Source organism: Pleurodeles waltl, chromosome 2_2 (assembly GCF_031143425.1).
Source record: "Pleurodeles waltl isolate 20211129_DDA chromosome 2_2, aPleWal1.hap1.20221129, whole genome shotgun sequence".
NCBI lineage: Eukaryota > Metazoa > Chordata > Amphibia > Caudata > Salamandridae > Pleurodeles > Pleurodeles waltl.
The window spans coordinates 1142778956-1142805255 of NC_090439.1; the positions used below are offsets into that span (position 1 = coordinate 1142778956).

Genomic DNA, 26300 nt, shown 5'->3' on the forward strand with positions numbered 1-26300 from the left:
CAGGTTACACACCAGATGTTGATCAGTGTGTGGCAATTTAGAGTGGCACCGAGGACAGAAGCGAAAGGGCATCTGTCCCATCAGCACAGCATACTAGTTGGTGCCACGAATTGAGGTAGGCCTGAACAGATGAAGGCACCCCAGAGGGCTTTTGGTTGGTTCCCAGACCGATGGAGTGAGACGTGTGGGAGAATCATGACTAAGAACAATTCCACCAATGGAGTAAATATGGAAAAGGAAGGTTTTGAAACTGGACCGAGTGGAAGATGGAGTGAAGATAGACACGTTGGAACCCAAAGGCGGAGAGGAAACAATCTAATGAAAGAGTCGAGGCCCATGCGCAGTATCACAGAGGAGTCACTTGATCCTGTGACTCCAAAGTGCTTCTTCGAAAAAAAAAAAAAAAACTTATTGCGTCTCTCCGAACCCAACACTAGATGGTAGGAGTATGCAGAGCATGTGTATCTAAAGCCACACATTCCATCAAACATACAGTTTCTGGTATATAGTTGGGTACAGGTGTTTTCAGTTGGGAATGGGTGGTGACAGATTTCACAAGATTTTTCTTTACATACAAAAAAAGACAAAACGCACACACATTCTCCTCGTTTTGAAAGTCTTAAAAAACCTAAATTCACAAAATAGTGTTTTCCCACACCTAGAACCCTTACCAAACTGCATTCTTCTCCCTTTCCACTGCCCCTTAAGCCCCTCTCATGCACACCCTGCTAGTCGTATAAGGTATTTTAACATTATATGCCAGCAGGACTGTTGGAAAATCTGAGGCTCAGCTTACATTCAAGTTATGCTCCTGGATTTCATCACACTGCAAAGCCATGATACCTTAGACATTGGGGGGGGGGGGGGGGGGGGGGGGGGGAAGATTTGAGAGTAAAATATGAATAGAATTTGACAGATTATTATGCTGGGTCAATAGTGCAATCATACCCTACACTGGGCATGCCCAATATTCGAGTTTAACACAACTCAGACTATAGAAGGAAGTTCCAGAACAAAAGTTTTATTCACCATTACATTGTTTTGATTTACCTGGTGACAATATCTGAACAGAGAGTACAGACTGGGTTATATTTGTGCAAGCTCACTTTCTGCAAAATAGGAGTGTACCTAGTTCAAGCATACCTCACTCTGGTAACTACCCATAAAACGATCGTACCATTCAGACAGAATGGCACAGGCTATGTGAAGGAGTCTGAATTTTACTCAATTACACTTTATCTTTCTGTAATTACATTTTAATAAAGTCAATGTAAAAGGAAATACAAAGTCAGAGCTGAGGACACATGAACTGCCCAGGCAAGGGTTGCAACACCTTTTCTTCTAGGACAAGACTGTACAATTCTTTAGGGCGCCTACAACAACTTAGCAAATTGGGCTGTTTGGAATAAAATACATCAATGACCCAAACACGATCACTGTGTGGTTGTTTGAAGCCACTGTAGTTCAGAACACTCAAAGATGTTTAAGCATTAATGCACAGAAGTCTACCTGAGCAAGTCTCTTCATCCCTAAGCAAAAGTACCAGGATGTAGCACCTCTACAAAACCAATGACCAACTGAAAGAGCAGCCACTAAAACTGCATATTATTCTCCTCACCAAAGTAGAACAGAAGTCCCCAGGCTATAAGATCCAAAGCATTAAAAAGACAACAAAGCCAATTTCAAAATGGTGCAGTAAGCATGTTCAAGGAAAGCACCAAAGCAGAAATCACTTGTGTGTATTGCTGAAAGTTTTCAGTGCTTAAAAAAAAATTAAAACAAATACAACGTTGCCACTTGAAATGGGATGGAGATTCCCATATTAAAGATTTTCAGTTCTGATATTTTCAACTTTAGTCCGTCATGTTAATCTTGCAAGAGGAGATTACCTTCCAGCAGGGACCATTCTCCATAACTTTATTCGGTGTTACCATAAATATAAAAATGTATGAGCAGTCTAGAATGGTAGCCAAGAGATGGTCAGATGGTCAGTGAAGACCTGTCCTTGCAGAGTTCAAGACGTAAATCAGACTGTCCCCAACGGGTTTTCAAGGCAGGTGCTCAAACGCATAAAAGTCATAGAAAAATAATAAAACAATACACCAGCACAGTCCAACTTAACATGTCTCGCTGGCTCTAGAGGTCACAAATACCATCAGGCAAGCACAGAGGCAGCATATCTTGAAATTAAAAACATACAATTGAGTTTGCATTCAAATAAAATGCTGGTGCTATGCATGGACGGAATTTGCTACATCTGATTCTGTCAGAGAAATGCAAAACTTTGTTTGGTTCACAGCAGTTATCACTAGTTGAAAGAAAAACAATTCTTCATCCAGCAAGGGGAGTACAAGAACTATTGCACAACTGCCTGTCACAAACAATGTTGAAACAGGCACAAGGGCTTGTGGGTGTACTGTGATGCCCCTGTGGGGCATTCAGATTTTTAGCGGTCTCAGAGGAAATATATGGAGATGCCCAGTGACCGAGGAGCAAGGGTTCCTCCAAGGGCTCTCAAAACATCACAGGCTGCCATCCGTCATGCAGATTAGGTCAATGCAGAGATGTATCCTTTACAGCCAGAGCTGGCATTCATAGAAGCATCTAGGATCTTCCATTGTATGTTAGGCAAATATTTTCCACATTCCTTTGCAAGCAATCTAGACAGATGCGAGTCGTTGCAGAGGTTCATTGTTGGGCATCATATGCACATAACCTGAAACCTAAGGAAGAGAAAAAAAATATTAACATTCATGGAACATGTTAGATTAACACACCTGTTAGTTCATGAAGTATTACTAATTGTGAATATTAAAAAAAAACACACAAGCCCTTTCAATCTGAAGCACGAGATGTTTAAACCCAAGAAAGGGAAAGACCTAGATGGGAAATCTCAGCGTGAGGTTCCCAATCACAACATACTATGCAGCTCTGCTTTCACTTCAACATCTTCTCACCCGCCACAAGATAGATCGATTTAATGACAAAGAAACAAGTAGAATGGGGAATGAGGGACAAGAATGGTGAACAAAAGGAAGTTAGCACAGAAGAACAAGTTACTTACTTTCGGTGACACATTATTTGGGAAAGACTATCTAGCTGCAGATTCTTTCCCTTTGAATTTCCCCAGGCGTCAAGACTGGATCCGGCAACTTTTGCTCAAGCAATACCCCAGTGCACACAGTTGTGCGGTTTCATTCGGTTCTGCGTGGCGTTGTCAGCGCCAGATCTGTTGTGGTCACCAGCACTCACCTACAAAGGTGCCACCCAGGGGCGTGGAAGTCAGTTACTTTAATCAAGACCTTCCACACCAGGAAAACAGATCCATGAAAAGAACTGGTGCATGTGTGGGTTCAAACTAGGATCACCGTGAGCCTCGCAAATGAATCTGCAGAGTGGGGATGCATGGGTGGGTGTAAGGAATCTGCAGCTAGATAGAGTCTCTGCCAGATAATGCTTCACTGAGGTAAGTAACTTGTTTATCGGATAGATACTTCTAGCCGCACAATCCTAACCTTTGCATAGAAACACAAAGCCATATTCTCCTGGTGGGGGGCTGCAGACAAATTTACGTAGGACTGAATGGGCGAAATGACTGTCCCTGCGGACCGGACTGCCCAGGCAGTAGTATTTAGCAAACGTGTGCAGGGATGCCCTTTATAGAGTGCACAGAGCAGAGCCATGCTGGGCAAGAGAGGGAATGAAAAGAAAAACATTGTTGAGAGAAGCAGAAAGACGATCTATAGACTTCTCTGTACAAATCTTTGCCCAACGGCAGGCATGGATAAGTTACTTACCTGTAAATCCTAGTTCTCTTCCAGGGGTATCCTCATCAAAGTCATAAACATTGAATATTCCCGCCCTTGTGCGGGGACCCCGGAGCATATATAAAATACACACATATTATACATGTGTAAAACAGCAATGCAGGCTATAATGTTAAAACAGGCTAAAATGCTTTATTTCTATGAAGTTTTTTTTTTTTTTTTATATTATAAAATTACAATAGAGAATAAATATCTACCCAAGCCCCCAAAACTGGGCTTAGGGAAGTAAGCAGCAGTAAACTCTAGAGAAAAAAACTGCATTGAAAAACAATGGAGCATTCTTAGCCAATAGGCTGCATGCAGGTTAACACAGGAGAACCATAAAAACTTTGGCACTGTGCCTTTAAGACCCTGAGCACCTCCAGTATCCCACCATGCCTCAGGGGTGAAGGAAAGGTGACAGTTGGTTCACAGTTAGGTCAGTTCTTTTTTATGGTGACAATCTGTGTAACTGATTCAAAATACAGTCTGTCCTGCACTTCTAGGAGACGTGCGTCCGGGGAGGAGGGTGGGTTGTTTATGACTTTGATGAGGATACCCCTGGAAGAGAACTAGGATTTACAGGTAAGTAACTTATCCTTCTCTTCCAGGGGATCCTCATCAATAGTCGTAAACATTGAATAGATTAGCAAGCCCATCCCTAAACTCTGCGGACTGTCCGATAGAAGTGCAGGAATAGATACGTATTATGCAAATAAATTTCTCAGAGAGGCCTGCCCCACTTGGGCATCCGCTCTTGCATCTGAGTCTAAACAGTAATGTCTAGTAAACGTATGCACAGACTTCCATGTAGCAGCCTTACAAATCTCAGATATTGGAACATTGTTAAGGAGGGCAGCAGTAGCCGCTTTTCCCCTTGTGGAATGCGCTTTAGGCCTCGCTAGTAATTGTTTATTAGCCAGCTGGTAAGTATTAACAATACAAGAAACTATCCATCTTGATATCGTTCGTTTAGATGCTGCCTCTCCTGCCCGCAAATGACCATAATTTACAAACAAGCGGTTAGAGTGTCTAATCGCTTTTGTCTTATCCAGATAAAATTTCAGCACTCTTTTCAAGTCTAAGGAGTGCAATGCTTTCTCTGCCGGAGTCTCCGGATTGGGAAAGAAAGTCGGTAAAGATATAGTCTGATTGATATGGAATTCTGACACCACCTTCGGAAGGAAAGATGGGTGAGTTTGCAGAACCACTCTATTGTCATGAAAAACCGTGTACGGTTCTTTGGAAGACAAAGCCTGGATTTCGCTGACCCTCCTCGCTGAAGTAATGGCCACTAAAAAAGCTGTCTTCCACGTAAGGTGTTGTAAAGAGGCCTTATGTATAGGTTCAAAAGGAGGGCCCATAAGTTTTGCCAATACTATGTTCAGTTCCCATGGAGGAGAAGGTCTCCGAATGGGCGGAAAAACTTTCTTCAAACCTTCTAAGAAATCCTTGACTACAGGTTTCGTAAAGAAGGATTCCTGAGAAGGTGACTTGCGATAGGCTGTAATAGCAGACAAATGTACCTTAATAGATGATACCTGCAGACCGGACTTTGCCAGATGAAGCAAATAGGACAGTATGACATCCTCCTGAGCCCGTATGGGATTCTGACCTTGTTGACAGCACCATAGAATCTCTTCCACTTAAAAGCGTAAGAACGTCGCTTGGAAGGTCGTTTGGACTCTTTCAAGATGTTCATGCACTCCTGTGAGAGCCCTAGGTGCCCATACTTCAGGAATTCAGGAGCCATGCTGTTAAGCTCAGAGAGGGTAGGTTGGGATGTAGAATCCTGCCCTCCATTCTGCTCAGAAGATCCGGTCTGCACGGCAGCCTCCTGCGAGGTTTTTCCGATAGGTTGAGGAGATCTGTGTACCAGAATTGACAGGGCCATTGTGGCGCTATGAGAATCATTCTGGTTCTGGATCTGTAAAGTTTGTTGATCACTGCCGGTATGAGGGGAATCGTCAGAAAGGCGTAGAGAAATATCCCTGACCAGTCGATCAACAGGGCATTCCCTTGAGATCCCGGACGGTAGAACCTGGATGCAAAGTCTGGGCATTTCTTGTTTACTTCGTCTGCGAAGAGATCCAGTTGAGGCCGACCCCATTGAGCGAAGATGTATTCCTCGACTTCGCCGTGTAGGACCCAATCGTGAGCGTCCTCTAGGTGTCTGCTCAGAAAATCTGCTTCCACGTTTTTTTGACCTGGCAGGTGAACCGCTGTAAGTGACATCCCTCTGGCCAGGAGCCAATGCCATTTCGTTTGGGACTCTCGAGATAGGGGTAGGGATCTCGTTCCCCCCCTGTTTGTTCAAATAATACATCGTGGTTGTATTGTCCGTTTGTATTAGGAGAGTTTTCCCCTGAATTAGTGGTATGAAAGACTTGAGAGCCAGATGGACCGCTCTGAGTTCTAGCAGATTGAGGTGGTACTGCTTTTCCTTGTCTGACCACAGGCCCTGAGCTTGAAGGGGACCCAGATGAGCCCCCCATCCCTGAAGAGACGCATCCGTTACCAGAGTGTCGGATGGAACTACCTGGTGAAACGGAGCACCTACTGACAGGTGAGGTCTGTGCATCCACCATCTCAATGACTGAAGTGCTACTGCCGGTAGTCGCACTCTGTCCTCCCAGCGACCTGTCCTTTGGCTCCAGTTGCTCTCCAATGCCTCTTGGAGGGGCCTCATGTGGAGTCTGGCATTTGGGACAATAAAAATGCATGATGCCATGGAGCCCAGCAGCGATGTCACCTGACGTGCCGTAGGTGCGTTGGCTCTCAACAGGTCCTGACACTTCCTGTCTATTGAGGATAGTCGTTCCTCCGAAGGATACACTCTTTGGAGTTCTGGGTTTATGATAGCTCCCAGGTAGTGAAGGTTCTGTGTTGGAATCAAGGTTGACTTTTGGTAATTGACCTGAAGACCTAGAGACTCGCAAACTCCGAGCACAATGTCCCGATGGCTTCTCGCCTGCTCCGGAGAAGAAGCCTTCAGTAACCAGTCGTCTAGGTATGGATATATGAATATCTTTTGTTTTCGAAGATGCGCCGCTACCACTGCCATACATTTCGAGAAGACGTGTGGGGCAGATTTCAGGCCAAATTGTAGAACTCTGAACTGATAATGCTGTAACGCTACTTGGAAGCGCAGGAATTTTCGATGTTTGGGAGCTATTGGGATGTGAAAATATGCATCCTGCAGGTCGATGGAGCACATCCAGTCTCCCTGATGTAGCTGAGGGAAAATCTGGTGAAGCGCTAGCATCCTGAACTTCTGTTTCCTTATGTATTTGTTCAGCAGCCGTAGGTCCAGAATTGGCCTGAAAACGCCCTCTCGACCCTTCTTCGCCACCAGAAAGTAACGGGAGTAAACCCCCTTTCCTCTGTGCGCAGGTGGAACCTTTTCTATGGCATTCTTTTGTAGGAGGGCGAGAGCCTCTTTGCGCAGCAGGCTGAGATGAGATGGATTGCCTTTGGTTGGTGGCAGGTGTGGTGGAGGCTGTTTGAAAAGAAGAGAGTAGCCATGTTCGACAATATTGAGCACCCATTTGTCTCTTGTGATAGAGTGCCACTCGTGAAGATAAGCTGTAATACTCCCCCCCCCCCCCCCCCCCACCGGCGTGGTGTACAGTGTCGAGGGAAGCGAGATCTCATTGTTTGGCCGGCGCTTTCGGAGTGGACTGTTGAGGTCTACTTGACCCTCGCTCCCTTGTGTTCCTTCGCTGAAAAAGAGGGCGTCCCTGCCGTTGCTGTGACCTTTGGGACCAGTGAGGGGTTTGAACCCTCTGCTGGAAAGGGCGCCTGTCATAAGGCTTATACCTCCGCCTGAAATCTTTCTTTCTTTCCAGGCCCACTGCCCTCATGGTATCCACCTCGGTCTTCATGCGGGCCATTTCCTCGTCTGCATGGGCACCAAATAGTGAGTTCCCGTCGAATGGGAGATTCAGGATGCGTTGTTGTGCTTCCTGCTTTAAACCAGTGAGACTCAGCCAGGAAGACCTCCTTGCACAGATTCCATGCGCGTACCCATGTGCAGCTAAATCCGCCCCATCTGCTGCCGCGCTGATAACCTGGTTGGATACCAGGCATCCTTCTTGCAGGATCTCTTGAAAATCTCGTCTGTCCTTTCTAGGCAATTTCTCTGTGAATCTATTGAGAGAGTCCCACAGAGAACGATCATACCTGCCCAGGAGTGCAGAAGCACTGGAGACTTTCATTGCCGAAGCCGCCGCCCCGCATATCTTTCTCCCCAGAGTCTAGATGCCTGCTCTCTTTATCCGGGGGGGGGACCGTGGATGATGATGCCACCGAGTGGGTCTTTCGGGCTGTGGCTAATATTACCGAGTCCGGTGGCGGATCCTTCCTGAGGAACAAAGGGTCCTGTTCGGGAGCCTTGTATTTTTTGAGAATCCTAGCCGGGGCAGATTTGAGCGAGGCTGGGGCCAGAAAAGTGTCCATGGTTGGCTGCAACAAACCAGGCACTAGAGGCAGCAGCTTTTTTAATGCTGATCTCTGTTGTAGAGTCTCAAAGATGACTGACGAGGAGGTAGATGGCTCTGGAACCTCTAGGTTTAGTTTCTGCGCTCCGCTTAACAGCACCTCGTTAAACGTGGTAATGTCATCCACCGGTGAGACCCTAGCAGGTGGAGAATCTGTTAGGGTGGGGGAGTAACGCCCGACAGATGATCCTGACGACGACCAAGAGGGTGATCTTCTTCGTGAACGAGACCTGGATCGTCGTTGAGAACGAGACCTGCTGCGAGACGCTGTAGCAGAGCGCCCAGGCCTCGCAGCCGGTTGACAAGGAGCAGAACGAGCCCGTCCTGCCCTTGCTGTCGGTGATGGCGTTCTTGGCAGGGAGGCAGTAGGCGAGTACATTCGCGAATATTGCGAATCCGGGGAGGCCGCTGGTCTGTTAAGGCTCTCTAGCCATCTTGGAGATAGATTGATGGGCGAGACATGCCCAGATGATGCCGCTCTTGAACGAGATGAGTCGCTCGGTATGGAGACCACTGGAGATGGTGCGGCCTTGTCTGGCGTGGGCGATGTTCTACTCCCTGCGGGACAGGTAAAACCTGTGTCGACGTCGACAGCTGTGTCTACGTCGAAGGGCGCCCCACCGGTTGCTCTTGCCTCGACGTAGAGTGTCTCGACGTCGAACGGCGATCTTTGGACCTCGACCTGCTCGCCGTCGTGTGCCTCGACGTGGAGCGGTGGGAAGCAGACGGCGGATGTCTCTCATGCCGTCGTGGCGATTTCGACGCCGTGTCTCTTGGCGTCAGGGGCGCACAGCCTTTGGCGGCGACCGGGCACGCCGGCGATGGCTCGACGTCGATCGGCGGACTGCCGTCGACGGAGACCTGCCCCTGTGATGGTGTTCCCTCGACGCCGTCCCCTTCGACGTCGGGTGTGTCGCCGTCGACGGCGATCTATGCCGGTGAGACTGTGGTAGCGACGACGTAGACTGGGAACAAACAGGTACTTTCCTACCAGCTGACGTCGACCTAGCCATTCTCTCCTGAGAATGGCCTGCTGGTTGTCTGGGAAGTGAAGAGGACGATGTTTTCTGCCTCTCATGAAGCCCATGTAGCCTGATCTTTTCTCTGTCCTTCAGAGTCCTCTTTGACATATTCTTGCAGTGCTTACAAGTGTCAGGGCAGTGACTCTGAGGCAGGCACACTATACACAGAGAGTGTGGGTCTGACTGGGCCTTCTTCTTCCCACAAGCAGGGCATTTGACAAAAAGTGAAGGCATTTTTCTGTCAGGAAAAAACTGCCAAGCTCAGACAAAGATGTTATCTGTCGAATGAAAAAAGGAAAAAACGCTTTTTTAAAGGATTTTTCTGAGAAAAACTCAGAAAAACTGAGAGCTCAATGCTCCAGGATCCTCTCAGAAGAAGCCGGAAAAAAGAACTGACCTAACTGTGAACCAACTTTCACCTTTCCTTCACCCCCGAGGCATGGTGGGATACTGGAGGTGCTCAGGGTCTTAAAGGCACGGTGCCAACGTTTTTATGGTTCTCCCTTGTTAACCTGCATGCAGCCTATTGGCGAAGAATGCTCCATTGTTTTTCAATGCAGTTTTTTTCTCTTTTTCTCTAGAGTTTACTGCTGCTTACTTCCCTAAGCCCAGTTTTGGGGGCTTGGGTAGATATTTATTCTCTATTGTAATTTTATAATATAAAAAAAAAAAAAAAAACTTCATAGAAATAAAGCATTTTAGCCTGTTTTAACATTATATCCTGCATTGCTGTTTTACACATGTATAATATGTGTGTATTTTATATATGCTCCGGGATCCCCGCACAAGGGCGGGAATATTCAATGTTTATGACTATTGATGAGGATCCCCTGGAAGAGAAATACTGTATTTCTGGAGGAACGCCTGGCTGCTAAAATAACAACATTACAGACTTCGGGAGGAAGGTCGAAGGAAGTCAACTGTCACAGTTCAATCTCCATGCATGAAGGCGCAAAGTTGACCGGTTCGGATGGCGAATGCTCCTCTGTGATAGAAGATCCCCCTGAAGTGGCAGCCTGATTGGAGAATCAATGCTCAACTTCAGAAGCTCAAGATACGAGACACTCCTTGCCCACTCTGAAGCCAGCAGGATTACTTGGGCCGGGTCGTTCTTGAAATGCGTACAGGAAGCCTGAACTCCACTCACGACGAAGTGAAGCCGAGCGATTGCGGCCTTGAAAACTCCAACGCGCAATACTACTGACATTGCATGTTATCTTCAGAGGCGAATAAATCAAACCAAGGCCCGCCCTACTGCTGAAAGAGTGCTTGCACCACCTCCGAATAGAGATGCCACTGGTGATCCGCTAAGCATTGATGGCTGAGTCCATCCACCCTGGCATTCAGAGAACCTGCCAGGTGTTGAACCATCAGGACTATGCCCGGGTTCTTCAGCCACGTCCACAGGCCTCCTGACAAAGGGTCGATGACCTCACCCCGCCCTGCTTGTTGCAGAACCACATGGTGGTGTTGCCTGTCAACACCTGCACTAACTTCTCCTTGATAGAGGTAAGAAATGCCTTCAATACCAGACAGATCGCCCAAAGCTCCAACAGGTTGATGTGGAGCTTCGATTCCGCCAGAGACCAGAAGCCTCTGGTCTCCACCTCTTTCAGATGGCAGACCCATCTCAAAAGTGATGCATCTATCACTACTGTGAGGTCTGGTTGGGGAAAGGAGAGGAGTCTGCCTCTGACCTAATCACGATTCATAATCCACTGCTGCAGGTCTTTTGCAGTTCCCTCCGAGATCTGGACCTTGTCGGAGAGATTTCCAAAACGCTGCGCCCACTGGAACTTCAGGTCCCACTGCAGAGCCTGCATATGCCTTCTGGCAGGATTTACCAACAGGATGCAGGAGGCCATGAGGCCTAGCAGCTTCAGACTCCGTCTCATCAAAGCCCAGGCTAGAGGGAGGAAAAATAGGTATCATAGCCTGAATATCCTAGACTTGCTGCTCTGGAGTAGAAGTCTGAAACTGCATGGTGTCCAGAACAGCTCCTATGAAAAAGCACCTGAGAGAGTCCGGCGTGAGTTCAGAACTTTTGTAGTGAACCCCAGCACATGCAGGAGGTTCGATGTAGTCTAGAGGTGGGAGACAACTGCATGCGCAAGCTCGCTTTCAACAGCCATTTGAGGTAGGGGAAGATTGAAAACCCTACCTGCGCAGATGAACTGCAACCACTGCCATCACCTTGGTGAAAATGCGAGGGGCACTTGTAGGGCCAAACGGCAGCACAGTGAAATGAAAGTATTTCGTGACCAACCATGAACCACAGGTAATGCCTCTGGGCCGGCAGGATAGGATTATGAAAATACGAATCCAGTGAGGCTAACACTACCAAACAGTCTTCTAGGTCTAGGGCAGACAAGACCTGAGCCAACGTGACCATCTTGAACTTCTTGAGGGAGATTTACGGTCCATAGGTCTAGAATAGGGCAAAGACCTTTGTTCTTTTAGGGTATCAGAAAGCAGGTATAGCAACCATTGCCTACTTCTGATATCTGGACCGTTTCTGTGACCAAGAGAGCTGTAACTTCCTCTCGGAGCAGAGATAAATCATCCTCAGCCAGGCGGTATGGGGTGTAGGATTGGAAAGGCAAGGCATAGCCCTTCCGAATGCTCACAGTTTGGCATAAAATGGCAATAAGCTATTTTAAAAGTGGACACAGTGCAACATTCAACAGTTCCTGGGGGAGGTAAGTACAGGTTTGTTTTTGAGGTAGTAAAGCACTTAAAAGTTCAGTCTTCGGGGCATAGGTAGCCCACTGTTGGGGGTTCAAGCCAACTCCAAACACCCAGCAACAGCAACACAGGGCCGTGGGGGTGGAGGGGGATTTTTCAAGGAGGGGGTCACCAGCTCTGATCACCACAGGGGTGTACCTGGCTGAGGGGGTGACTCCTTGTTTTTCTCATTATCTCCCCAGAATGGCTGCCAAAAGTGGGGGCTGGTATCTGTAGGAGGCTGGACTGGCTTGTAGTGAGTACCAAGGGGTACTTGCACCTTGCACCAGGCCCAGTTATCCCTTATTAGTGTATAGGGTGTCTAGCAGCATAGGCTGATAGATAATGGCAGCTTAGCAGAGCAGCTTAGGCTGAACTAGGAGACTAGTGAAGCTCCTACAGTACCACTTAGTGTCATATGCACAATATCATAAGAAAACACAATACACAGTTATACTAAAAATAAAGGTACTTTATTTTTATGACAATATGCCAAAGTATCTTAGAGTGTACCCTCAGTGAGAGGATAGGAAATATACACAGGATATATGTACACAATACCAAAAATATGCAGTATAGTCTTGGAAAACAGTGCAAACAATGTATAGTTACAATAGGATGCAATGGGGACACATAGGGATAGAGGCAACACAAACCATATACTCCAAAAGTGGAATGCGAACCACGAATGGACCCCAAACCTATGTGACCTTGTAGAGGGTCGCTGGGACTATTAGAAAATAGTGAGAGTTAGAAAAATAACCCTCCCCAAGACCCTGAAAAGTGAGTGCAAAGTGCACTAAAGTTCCCCCAAGGACATAGAAGTCGTGATAGAGGAATAATGCAGGAAAGACACAAACCAACAATGCAACAACGATGGATTTCCAATCTTGGGTACCTGTGGAACAAGGGGACCAAGTCCAAAAGTCACAAGCAAGTCGGAGATGGGCAGATGCCCAGGAAATGCCAGCTGTGGGTGCAAAGAAGCCTCTACTGGACAGAAGAAGCTGAGGTTTCTGCAGGAACGAAAAGGGCTAGAGACTTCCCCTTTGGTGGACGGATCCCTCTCGCCGTGGAGAGTCGTGCAGAAGTGTTTTCCCGCCGAAAGAACGCCAACAAGCCTTGCTAGCTGCAAATCGTGCGGTTAGCGTTTTTGGATGCTGCTGTGGCCCAGGAGGGACCAGGAGGTCGCAAATTGGACCAGGAGGTAGAGGGGACGTCGAGCAAGACAAGGAGCCCTCTTAGCAGCAGGTAGCACCCGGAGAAGTGCCAGAAACAGGCACTATGAGGATGCGTGAAACGGTGCTCACACGAAGTTACACAAAGGTGTCCCACGTTGCCGGAGACCAACTTAGAAAGTCGAGCAATGCAGGTTAGAGTGCCGTCGACCCAGGCTTGGCTGTGCACAAAGGATTTCCGCCGGAAGTGCACAGGGGCCGGAGTAGCTGCGAAAGTCGCGGTTCCCAGCAATGCAGTCTAGCGAGGTGAGGCAAGGACTTACCTCCACCAAACTTGGACTGAAGAGTCACTGGACTGTGGGAGTCACTTGAACAGAGTTGCTGGATTCGAGGGACCTCGCTCGTCGTGCTGAGAGGAGACCCAAGGGACCGGTAATGCAGCTTTTTGGTGCCTGCGGTTGCAGGGGGAAGATTCCGTCGACCCATGGGAGATTTCTTCGGAGCTTCTAGTGCAGAGAGGAGGCAGACTACCCCCACAGCATGCACCACCAGGAAAACAGTCGAGAAGGCGGCAGGATCAGCGTTACAGAGTTGCAGTAGTCGTCTTTGCTACTCAGAAGGTGAAGAGAGAGATGCAGAGGAACTCGGATGAGCTCTTGCATTCGTTATCTAAAGTTTCCCCAGAGACAGAGACCCTAAATAGCCAGAAAAGAGGGTTTGGCTACCTAGGAGAGAGGATAGGCTCCTTCAGGTGTTAGTAGCCTATCAGAAGGAGTCTCTGACGTCACCTGGTGGCACTGGCCACTCAGAGCAGTCCAGTGTGCCAGCAGCACCTCTGTTTCCAAGATGGCAGAGGTCTGGAGCACACTGGAGGAGCTCTGGGCACCTCCCAGGGGAGGTGCAGGTCAGGGGAGTGGTCACTCCCCTTTCCTTTGTCCAGTTTCGCGCCAGAGCAGGGCTAAGGGGTCCCCTGAACCGGTGTAGACTGGCTTATGCAGAATTGGGCACATCTGTGCCCAAGAAAGCATTTCCAGAGGCTGGGGGAGGCTACTCCTCCCCTGCCTTCACACCATTTTCCAAAGGGAGAGGGTGTAACACCCTCTCTCAGAGGAAGTCCTTTGTTCTGCCATCCTGGGCCAGGCCTGGCTGGACCCCAGGAGGGCAGATGCCTGTCTGAGGGGTTGGCAGCAGCAGCAGCTGCAGTGAAACCCCAGGAAGGGCAGTTTGGCAGTACCCGGGTCTGTGCTACAGACCACTGGGATCATGGGATTGTGCCAACTATGCCACGATGGCATAGAGGGGGCAATTCCATGATCATAGACATGTTACATGGCCATATTCGGAGTTACCATTGTGAAGCTACATATAGGTAGTGACCTATATGTAGTGCACGCGTGTAATGGTGTCCCCGCACTCACAAAGTCCGGGGAATTGGCTCTGAACAATGTGGGGGCACCTTGGCTAGTGCCAGGGTGCCCTCACACTAAGTAACTTTGCACCTAACCTTTACAAGGTAAAGGTTAGACATATAGGTGACTTATAAGTTACTTAAGTGCAGTGTAAAATGTCTGTGAAATAACGTGGACGTTATTTCACTCAGGCTGCAGTGGCAGGCCTGTGTAAGAATTGTCAGAGCTCCCTATGGGTGGCAAAAGAAATGCTGCAGCCCATAGGGATCTCCTGGAACCCCAATACCCTGGGTACCTCAGTACCATATACTATGGAATTATAAGGGTGTTCCAGTAAGCCAATGTAAATTGGTAAAATTGGTCACTAGCCTGTCAGTGACAATTTGAAAGAAATGAGAGAGCATAACCACTGAGGTTCTGATTAGCAGAGCCTCAGTGAGACAGTTAGTCACTACACAGGTAACCCATTCAGGCACACTTATGAGCACTGGGGCCCTGGAGAACAGGGTCCCAGTGACACATACAACCAAAACAACATATATACAGTGAAAAATGGGGGTAACATGCCAGGCAAGATGGTACTTTCCTACAGTATCTCCACTAGCTGGAGTGCCGTGGGGCATTGTAACACGAAGCCCGAGCCTTTCAGGCTCACTGCTAGGTGTTACAGTTCCTGCAGGGGGGAGGTACGAAGCACCTCCAACCCAGTGCAGGCTTTGTTTCTGGCCCCAGAGAGCGCAAAGGCTCTTACCCCAGGGGGTCAGAAACTCATCTCTCAGTGGCAGGCTGGCACAGACCAGTCAGTCTTGCACTGCAGGTTTCGGTAAAATAAAGGGGACATCTCTAAGATGCCCTCTGTGTGCATTTACAATACATCCAACATTGTCATCAGTGTGGGTTTATTATTCTAAGAAGTTTGATACCAAACATTCTGGACCTCACTGAAGCCATCATGGAGCTGTGACAGACTCCCAGCATATGTACTTAATATGGCCACACTGTACTTACAATGTCTAAGAATGGAGTTAGATACTGTAGGGGCATATTGCTCGTGCAGCTATGCCCTCACCTGTGGTATAGTGCACCCTTCCTTAGGGCTGTACGGCCTGCTAGAGGGGTGACTTACCTATGCCACAGGCAGTGGTTTGTGGGCACAAGGGGTCCCTTAGGGTGGCACAATACATGCTGCAGCCCTTAGGGCCCCACCCTGGTCACAGAGCCCTTGGTACCACTGGTATTTTGTTTTTTTTACAAGGGACTTAGCTGTGTGCCAGAGGTGTGCCAATTGTGGAAACAATGGTACAGTTGTGTGTAAGAACACTGGTGCTGGGGCCTGGGTAGCGGGATCTCAGCACACTCTCAGTCAAGTCAGCATCAATATCAGGCAAACCTTTGTGGGTGGGGGTGATAACCATGCCAAAAGGGTCACTTTCCTACAGATCCAGCACAAGATAAAATGCTTCTGCAAAGCATTGCCTTTTATTGATCCAGCGAAACCCATAAAGCGATGATCGTACCTAACAACACTGGATGGACAATCTTTGTAGAAGACTAGTGTTCTCTTGGGGTCCAACTGATGGGCTCTCTCCTTGTTAGAGAGGTGAGGCGGAGCATAGAATGCCAGCAGGCTGATGGTTTGACCGATGTGGAGTAGCGTCAACTTTAGGCAGGAATGATTCCCTAGTATGAAGAACCAGTTTGCCTGGGAATAATGTAGTGTATGGTGGTTTAACAGAGCATGAAGCTCATGGACATGCTATGCTGAGGTCGTGATGACGAAATACAGACTTGATGGTAAAGAGGTGAAATGGACAGCTGCGAAGCAGCTCCGAGTGCAAATCAGATAAATGAGGACCAGACTGAAGTCCCACTGGGGCATCGCAGAAGGAGAAGGGGAAACATGTTGCAGCCCTTTCAAAAAGTGCATCACAACAGGTGACAAACAAAAAGGGCTGATCAGGCAACCATAAGAAGGCCGAAAGAGGACCTTTAACTGTTTAACTGTGCCCAAAGTAATTTCTTGCCAGGCAAGAGATATGGAGAAGAGAAAAAAAAAAAACACGGGGCATCTGGCATGTGCTGCACCAAACCAGACCAATAATTTGCTCCAATGGCAGGTATATACAGTATTTGTCAAGGGACGCCTGGCAGCCAAGATTACACGAGCCAACACCAGAAGGAAAGTAGGTGTTCAGCTGCTAAGGCTCAATCTCCATACATAAAAGGTGGAGACTTCGAAGGTCCGGGTGATGAACCAGACTGTGCCGTTGCCCCAGTAGATCTTCCCAGAGGGGCGGCTTGATCGAAGGCAGATACTCAAGATCAGGAGATCTGGATAACATACTCCCTAATCTGTAGCCACTAGAATGACATGGGCCCAGTTGGTCCTGATTTTGACAACTTGGGGAAGGAGTGGTATCATCAGAATGCATATAGGAGTTGAGGGCTCACCTCAAGGTGGAACGAGACTCCCAAAGGGAGAAGCCTTGTAAACTCAAGAAGTCTGGACATTACAGGTTCTTGGTGGTCGCAAAGTGATCAATCCAAGGTTCTTACCATTTGTGGAAGAGATCCTGCACCACCTCCAGTTATAACTGCCACTTGTGATCCGCTAGGCACCAATGACAGAGTTTACCCACCCTAGCGTTCAATGATCCGGCCAGTAGGTTCCTCACCAGGAATAATCTTTGGACTAGCCATTTTAAAAGGCACAAGGCCTCCTGGCACAGGATCAGTAAGCCCCACCAACCCTTTTTGTTGCAGTACCACGTAGCGGTGGTGTTATCTGTGAGCACCTGTACCAGCCTCCCCTTGATGGCTGGCATGAAGGCTTTCCATGCCAAGCGGGTGTCCCAAAGCTCCAGAAGGTTGATATGTAACCAGGACACCACCGTAAACCAGAGGCCTCTGATCTTCACTTGTTTTAGGTGGCTGTCCCACTTCATAAGTGACGCATTAGTCACCACTGTCTGCTTGGTGTGGGGAAGGGAGGGGGCATGGTGCTAACCCAAATTGCGACCCAGTAACCACCACTCTGAAATGTGAACCAGGTAGGACAGGTCCCTTGCTGTTGGGTCCACTGGGACTTCAGATTCCCACAGCAGGGCCTGCATACGCCACCCGGTGTGCTTGACCAAGAGGATGCAGGAAGCAATTTGTCACAGCAACTTCGGAGTCGACCACACTGAAATATAGGACGAGGCTGAAAGATCAGGATCATTGCCTGAATGTCCTAGACTCTCAGGTAAAAGGCACAAAACCTATCTGTATCCAGAAGACTTCAATGAAGGTGAGCATCTGAGGAGTCAGGTGTGCCTTCCAAATGTTGATCATGAACCCCAAAGATTACAGGAGGTTCCCCATAGTCTGGAGGTAGCAGACAACTGCTTGGGGGAGCCCGCCTTCAACAGCCAGTTGACGAGTGTAGGAAGTTGGCTCTGTATGTGCTATTTCAAAGTAAGGAATAGCATGCACAGAGTCCAAGGGTTCCCCTAAGAGGTAAAATAGTGGTAAAAATAGATAATACTAGTGCTCTATTTTGTGGTAGTGTGGTCGAGCAGTAGGCTTATCCAAGGAGTAGTGTTAAGCATTTGTTGTACATACACATAGACAATAAATGAGGTACACACACTCAGAGACAAATCCAGCCAATAGGTTTTGTTATAGAAAAATATCTTTTCTTAGTTTATTTTAAGAACCACCGGTTCAAATTTAACATGTAATATCTTGTTTGAAAGGTGTAGGAAGTTGGCTCTGTATGTGCTATTTCAACGTAAGGAATAGCATGCACAGAGTCCAAGGGTTCCCCTTAGAGGTAAAATAGTGGTGAAAATAGATAATACTAGTGCTCTATTTTGTGGTAGTGTGGTCGAGCAGTAGGCTTATCCAAGGAGTAGTGTTAAGCATTTGTTGTACATACACATAGACAATAAATGAGGTACACACACTCAGAGACAAATCCAGCCAATAGGTTTTTATATAGAAAAATATCTTTTCTTAGTTTATTTTAAGAACCACAGGTTCAAATTTAACATGTAATATCTTGTTCGAAAGGTATTGCAGGTAAGTACTTTAGGAACTTCAAATCATCAAAATTGCATGTATACTTTTCAAGTTATTGTCAAATAGCTGTTTCAAAAGTGGACACTTAGTGCAATTTTCACAGTTCCTGGGGGAGGTAAGTTTTTGTTAGTTTTACCAGGTAAGTAGGACACTTACAGGGTTCAGTTCTTGGTCCAAGGTAGCCCACCGTTGGGGGTTCAGAGCAACCCCAAAGTCACCACACCAGCAGCTCAGGGCCGGTCAGGTGCAGAGTTCAAAGTGGTGCCCAAAACACATAGGCTAGAATGGAGAGAAGGGGGTGCCCCGGTTCCGATCTGCTTGCAGGTAAGTACCCGCGTCTTCGGAGGGCAGACCAGAGGGGTTTTGTAGGGCACCGGGGGGGACACAAGTTGACACAGAAATTTCACCCTCAGCAGCGCGGGGGCGGCCGGGTGCAGTGTAGAAACAAGCGTCGGGTTTGTAATGGAAGTCAATGGGAGATCTAGGGATCTCTTCAGCGCTGCAGGCAGGCAAGGGGGGGATTCCTCGGGGAAACCTCCACTTGGGCGAGGGAGAGGGACTCCTGGGGGTCACTCCTCCAGTGAAAGTCCGGTCCTTCAGGTCCTGGGGGCTGCGGGTGCAGGGTCTCTCCCAGGCGTCGGGACTTTAGGTTCAAAGAGTCGCGGTCAGGGGAAGCCTCGGGATTCCCTCTGCAGGCGGCGCTGTGGGGGACAGGTTTTGGTACTCACAGTATCAGAGTAGTCCTGGGGTCCCTCCTGAGGTGTTGGATCGCCACCAGCCGAGTCGGGGTCGCCGGGTGCAGTGTGGCAAGTCTCACGCTTCTTGCGGGGAGCTTGCAGGGTTCTTTAAAGCTGCTGGAAACAAAGTTGCAGCTTTTCTTTGGAGCAGGTCCGCTGTCCTCGGGAGTTTCTTGTCTTTTCGAAGCAGGGGCAGTCCTCAGAGGATGTCGAGGTCGCTGGTCCCTTTGGAAGGCGTCGCTGGAGCAGGATCTTTGGAAGGCAGGAGACAGGCCGGTGAGTTTCTGGAGCCAAGGCAGTTGTCGTCTTCTGGTCTTCCGCTGCAGGGGTTTTCAGCTAGGCAGTCCTTCTTCTTGTAGTTGCAGGAATCTAATTTTCTAGGGTTCAGGGTAGCCCTTAAATACTAAATTTAAGGGCGTGTTTAGGTCTGGGGGGTTAGTAGCCAATGGCTACTAGCCCTGAGGGTGGGTACACCCTCTTTGTGCCTCCTCCCAAGGGGAGGGGGTCACAATCCTAACCCTATTGGGGGAATCCTCCATCTGCAAGATGGAGGATTTCTAAAAGTTAGAGTCACCTCAGCTCAGGACACCTTAGGGGCTGTCCTGACTGGCCAGTGACTCCTCCTTGTTATTCTCATTATTTTCTCCGGCCTTGCCGCCAAAAGTGGGGCCTGGCCGGAGGGGGCGGGCAACTCCACTAGCTGGAGTGTCCTGCTGGGTTGGCACAAAGGAGGTGAGCCTTTGAGGCTCACCGCCAGGTGTGACAATTCCTGCCTGGGAGAGGTGTTAGCATCTCCACCCAGTGCAGGCTTTGTTACTGGCCTCAGAGTGACAAAGGCACTCTCCCCATGGGGCCAGCAACATGTCTCGGTTTGTGGCAGGCTGCTAAAACTAGTCAGCCTACACAGATAGTCGGTTAAGTTTCAGGGGGCACCTCTAAGGTGCCCTCTGTGGTGTATTTTACAATAAAATGTACACTGGCATCAGTGTGCATTTATTGTGCTGAGAAGTTTGATACCAAACTTCCCAGTTTTCAGTGTAGCCATTATGGTGCTGTGGAGTTCGTGTTTGACATACTCCCAGACCATATACTCTTATGGCTACCCTGCACTTACAATGTCTAAGGTTTTATTTAGACACTGTAGGGGTACCATGCTCATGCACTGGTACCCTCACCTATGGTATAGTGCACCCTGCCTTAGGGCTGTAAGGCCTGCTAGAGGGGTGTCTTACCTATACTGCATAGGCAGTGAGAGGCTGGCATGGCACCCTGAGGGGAGTGCCATGTCGACTTACTCGTTTTGTCCTCACTAGCACACACAAGCTGGCAAGCAGTGTGTCTGTGCAGAGTGAGAGGTCTCCAGGGTGGCATAAGACATGCTGCAGCCCTTAGAGACCTTCCTTGGCATCAGGGCCCTTGGTACTAGAAGTACCAGTTACAAGGGACTTATCTGGATGCCAGGGTCTGCCAATTGTGGATACAAAAGTACAGGTTAGGGAAAGAACACTGGTGCTGGGGCCTGGTTAGCAGGCCTCAGCACACTTTCAATTGTAAACATAGCATCAGCAAAGGCAAAAAGTCAGGGGGCAACCATGCCAAGGAGGCATTTCCTTACACAACCCCCCCCCAAACGAAAGAGGATGAGACTAACCTTTCCCAAGAGAGTCTTCATTTTCTAAGTGGAAGAACCTGGAAAGGCCATCTGCATTGGCATGGGCAGTCCCAGGTCTGTGTTCCACTATAAAGTCCATTCCCTGTAGGGAGATGGACCACCTCAACAGTTTAGGATTTTCACCTTTCATTTGCATCAGCCATTTGAGAGGTCTGTGGTCAGTTTGAACTAGGAAGTGAGTCCCAAAGAGGTATGGTCTCAGCTTCTTCAGGGACCAAACCACAGCAAAGGCCTCCCTCTCAATGGCACTCCAACGCTGCTCCCTGGGGAGTAACCTCCTGCTAATGAAAGCAACAGGTTGGTCAAGGCCATCATCATTGGTTTGGGACAAAACTGCCCCTATCCCATGTTCAGAGGCATCAGTCTGCACAATGAACTGCTTAGAATAATCTGGAGCTTTGAGAACTGGTGCTGAGCACATTGCCTGTTTCAGGGTGTCAAAGGCCTGTTGGCATTCCACAGTCCAGTTCACTTTCTTGGGCATTTTCTTGGAGGTGAGTTCAGTGAGGGCTGTCACAATGGATCCATATCCCTTCACAAACCTCCTGTAATACCCAGTCAAGCCAAGGAATGCCCTGACTTGAGTCTGGGTTTTTGGAGCTACCCAGTCCAGAATAGTCTGGATCTTGGGTTGGAGTGGCTGAACTTGGCCTCCACCTACAAGGTGTCCCAAGTAAACCACAGTTCCCTGCCCTATCTGGCATTTGGATGCCTTGATAGAGAGGCCTGCAGATTGCAGAGCCTTCAAAACCTTCCTCAGGTGGACCAGGTGATCCTGCCAGGTGGAGCTAAAGACAGCAATATCATCAAGATAAGCTGTGCTAAAGGACTCCAAGCCAGCAAGGACTTGATTCACCAACCTTTGGAAGGTGGCAGGGGCATTCTTTAAACCAAAGGGCATAACAGTAAACTGATAATGCCCATCAGGTGTGGAGAATGCTGTCTTTTCTTTTGCTCCAGGTGCCATTTTTATTTGCCAGTACCCTGCTGTCAAGTCAAAGGTACTTAGAAATTTGGCAGCACCTAATTTATCAATGAGCTCATCAGCTCTTGGAATTGGATGAGCATCTGTCTTGGTGACAGAATTGAGCCCTCTGTAGTCCACACAAAACCTCATCTCTTTCTTTCCATCTGTGGTGTGAGGTTTGGGGACTAAGACCACTGGGCTAGCCCAGGGGCTGTCAGAGCGCTCAATGACTCCCAATTCCAGCATCTTGTGGACTTCCACCTTGATGCTTTCCTTAACATGGTCAGACTGTCTGAAGATTTTGTTCTTGACAGGCATGCTGTCTCCTGTGTCCACATCATGGGTACACAGGTGTGTCTGACCAGGGGTTAGGGAGAAAAGCTCAGGAAACTGTTGTAGGACTCTCCTACAATCAGCCTGCTGTTGGCTAGAGAGGGTGTCTGAGTAGATCACTCCATCTACTGTGCCATCTTTTGGGTCTGATGACAGAAGATCAGGGAGAGGTTCACTCTCTGCCTCCTGATCCTCATCTGTTACCATTAACAGATTCACATCAGCCCTGTCATGGAAGAGCTTAAGGCGGTTCACATGGATCACCCTCTTGGGGCTCCTGCTTGTGCCCAGGTCCACCAGGTAGGTGACCTGACTCTTCCTCTCTAGCACTGGGTAAGGGCCACTCCATTTGTCCTGGAGTGCCCTGGGAGCCACAGGCTCCAGAACCCAGACTTTCTGCCCTGGTTGGAACTCAACCAGTGCAGCCTTTTGGTCATACCAAAACTTCTGGAGTTGTTGGCTGGCCTCAAGGTTTTTGGTTGCCTTTTCCATGTACTCTGCCATTCTAGAGCGAAGGCCAAGTACATAGTCCACTATGTCCTGTTTAGGCTCATGGAGAGGTCTCTCCCAGCCTTCTTTAACAAGGGCAAGTGGTCCCCTTACAGGATGACCAAACAGAAGTTCAAAGGGTGAGAACCCTACTCCCTTCTGTGGTACCTCCCTGTAAGCGAAAAGCAGACATGGCAGGAGGACATCCCATCTCCTTTTGAGTTTTTCTGGGAGCCCCATGATCATGCCCTTTAATGTCTTGTTGAATCTCTCAACTAAGCCATTAGTTTGTGGATGGTAAGGTGTAGTGAATTTATAAGTCACTCCACACTCATTCCACATGTGCTTTAGGTATGCTGACATGAAGTTGGTACCTCTGTCAGACACCACCTCCTTAGGGAAACCCACTCTGGTAAAGATACCAATGAGGGCCTTGGCTACTGCAGGGGCAGTAGTCGACCTAAGGGGAATAGCTTCAGGATACCTGGTAGCATGATCCACTACTACCAGGATATACATATTTCCTGAGGCTGTGGGAGGTTCCAGTGGACCAACTATGTCCACACCCACTCTTTCAAAGGGCACCCCCACCACAGGAAGTGGAATGAGGGGGGCCTTTGGATGCCCACCTGTCTTACCACTGGCTTGACAGGTGGGGCAGGAGAGGCAAAACTCCTTAACCATGTTGGACATATTGGGCCAGTAGAAGTGGTTGACTAACCTCTCCCACGTCTTGGTTTGTCCCAAATGTCCAGCAAGGGGAATGTCATGGGCCAATGTTAGGATGAACTCTCTGAACAGCTGAGGCACTACCACTCTCCTAGTGGCACCAGGTTTGGGGTCTCTGGCCTCAGTGTACAGGAGCCCATCTTCCCAATAGACCCTATGTGTTCCATTTTTCTTGCCTTTGGACTCTTCAGCAGCTTGCTGCCTAAGGCCTTCAAGAGAGGGACAGGTTTCTTGTCCCTTACACAGCTCTTCCCTTGAGGGTCCCCCTGGGCCTAAGAGCTCAACCTGGTAAGGTTCAAGCTCCAAAGGCTCAGTTCCCTCAGAGGGCAGAACATCTTCCTGAGAAGAGAGGTTCCCTTTCTTTTGCTGTGTTGCAGTTGGTTTCCCAACTGACTTTCCTTTCCTCTTGGTAGGCTGGGCCATTCTTCCAGACTCCAGCTCTACTTGTTCACCCTGTGCCTTGCATTGTGCTCTTGTTTTCACACACACCAGTTCAGGGATACCCAGCATTGCTGCATGGGTTTTTAGTTCTACCTCAGCCCATGCTGAGGACTCCAGGTCATTTCCAAGCAGACAGTCCACTGGGATATTTGAGGAGACCACCACCTGTTTCAGGCCATTGACCCCTCCCCATTCTAAAGTAACCATTGCCATGGGATGTACTTTTCTCTGATTGTCAGCGTTGGTGACTGTGTAAGTTTTTCCAGTCAGGTATTGGCCAGGGGAAACCAGTTTCTCTGTCACCATGGTGACACTGGCACCTGTATCCCTCAGGCCCTCTATTCTAGTCCCATTAATTAAGAGTTGCTGTCTGTATTTTTGCATGTTAGGCGGCCAGACAGCTAGTGTGGCTAAATCCACCCCACCCTCAGAAACTAGAGTAGCTTCAGTGTGGACCCTGATTTGCTCTGGGCACACTGTTGATCCCACTTGGAGACTAGCCATACCAGTGTTACCTGGATGGGAGTTTGGAGTGGAACCTTTCTTGGGACAGGCCTTGTCTCCAGTTTGGTGTCCATGCTGTTTACAGCTATGACACCAGGCCTTTTTGGGATCAAAGTTTTTACCCTTGTACCCATTGTTTTGTGAAGAGGCTCTGGGCCCACCCTCCTGTGCAGGTTTTTGGGGGCCTGTAGAAGACTCTTTACTATTTTTAGTTTTGGTTGTCTCATCACCCTTCTGCTGGGGAGTCTTTGTGACCCCTTTCTTTTGGTCACCCCCTGTTGAAGTCTTGGACACCCTTGTCTTGACCCAATGGTCCGCCTTCTTTCCCAATTCTTGGGGAGAAATTGGTCCTAGGTCTACCAGATGCTGATGCAGTTTATCATTGAAACAATTACTTAACAGGTGTTCTTTCACAAATAAATTGTACAGCCCATCATAATTACTTACACCACTGCCTTGAATCCAACCATCTAGTGTTTTCACTGAGTAGTCAACAAAGTCAACCCAGGTCTGGCTCGAGGATTTTTGAGCCCCCCTGAACCTAATCCTGTACTCCTCAGTGGAGAATCCAAAGCCCTCAATCAGGGTACCCTTCATGAGGTCATAAGATTCTGCATCTTGTCCAGAGAGTGTGAGGAGTCTATCCCTACACTTTCCTGTGAACATTTCCCAAAGGAGAGCACCCCAGTGAGATCTGTTCACTTTTCTGGTTACACAAGCCCTCTCAAAAGCTGTGAACCATTTGGTGATGTCATCACCATCTTCATATTTAGTTACAATCCCTTTGGGGATTTTCAACATGTCAGGAGAATCTCTGACCCTATTTATGTTGCTGCCACCATTGATGGGTCCTAGGCCCATCTCTTGTCTTTCCCTCTCTATGGCTAGGATCTGTCTTTCCAAAGCCAATCTTTTGGCCATCCTGGCTAACTGGATGTCCTCTTCACTGGGGTTATCCTCAGTGATTTCAGAGTTGTTGGTCCCTCCTGTGAGGGAACCAGCATCTCTGACTATTATTTGTGGAGTCAGGGCTTGAGAAGCCCTGCTCTCCCTAAGTAGGACTGGAGGGGGGGAATTTCCCTCCAAGTCACTATCTTCATCCTCTGAGTTGCCATCCTCAGAGGGGTTGGCCTTTTCAAACTCTGCCAAAAGCTCCTGGAGCTGTACTTTGGTAGGTTTGGGGCCCATTGCTATTTTCTTTAGTTTACAGAGTGACCTTAGCTCTCTCATCTGTAAATGGAGGTAAGGTGTGGTGTCGAGTTCCACCACATTCACATCTGTGCTAGACATTATGCTTCTAAAAGTTGGAATACTTTTTAAGAAACTAAAACTGGTTCTAGAATCTAATTCAAACTTTTACCAAACTTTTAAACTCTAAAAGAAATGCTAAACAGGATCTAACACAAGGCCCTAGCAGGTCTTTTAAGAATTTAGAAAACTTTTCAAATTGCAAAAATCAATTTCTAATGACAATTTTGGAATTTGTCGTGTGATCAGGTATTGGCCGAGTAGTCCAGCAAATGCAAAGTCTTGTACCCCACCGCTGATCCACCAATGTAGGAAGTTGGCTCTGTATGTGCTATTTCAACGTAAGGAATAGCATGCACAGAGTCCAAGGGTTCCCCTTAGAGGTAAAATAGTGGTGAAAATAGATAATACTAGTGCTCTATTTTGTGGTAGTGTGGTCGAGCAGTAGGCTTATCCAAGGAGTAGTGTTAAGCATTTGTT

At 48.3% G+C, this 26300-nt stretch overlaps 1 protein-coding gene across 2 annotated transcripts in view; it reads right to left on the bottom strand.

The window, feature by feature from the left end:
- Positions 1 to 1005: 1005 nt before the first annotated feature.
- The window catches only part of MAF1 (MAF1 homolog, negative regulator of RNA polymerase III), a 98158-nt gene continuing 72863 nt past the window's right edge, over positions 1006 to 26300 (bottom strand). For both annotated transcript variants that reach the window (XM_069221062.1, XM_069221061.1), the window contains exon 8: positions 1006 to 2723. In XM_069221062.1, coding sequence (XP_069077163.1) covers positions 2702 to 2723 — 22 coding nt within the window. In that variant the 3' untranslated portion in view covers positions 1006 to 2701. The remainder of the gene's footprint in view (positions 2724 to 26300) is intronic.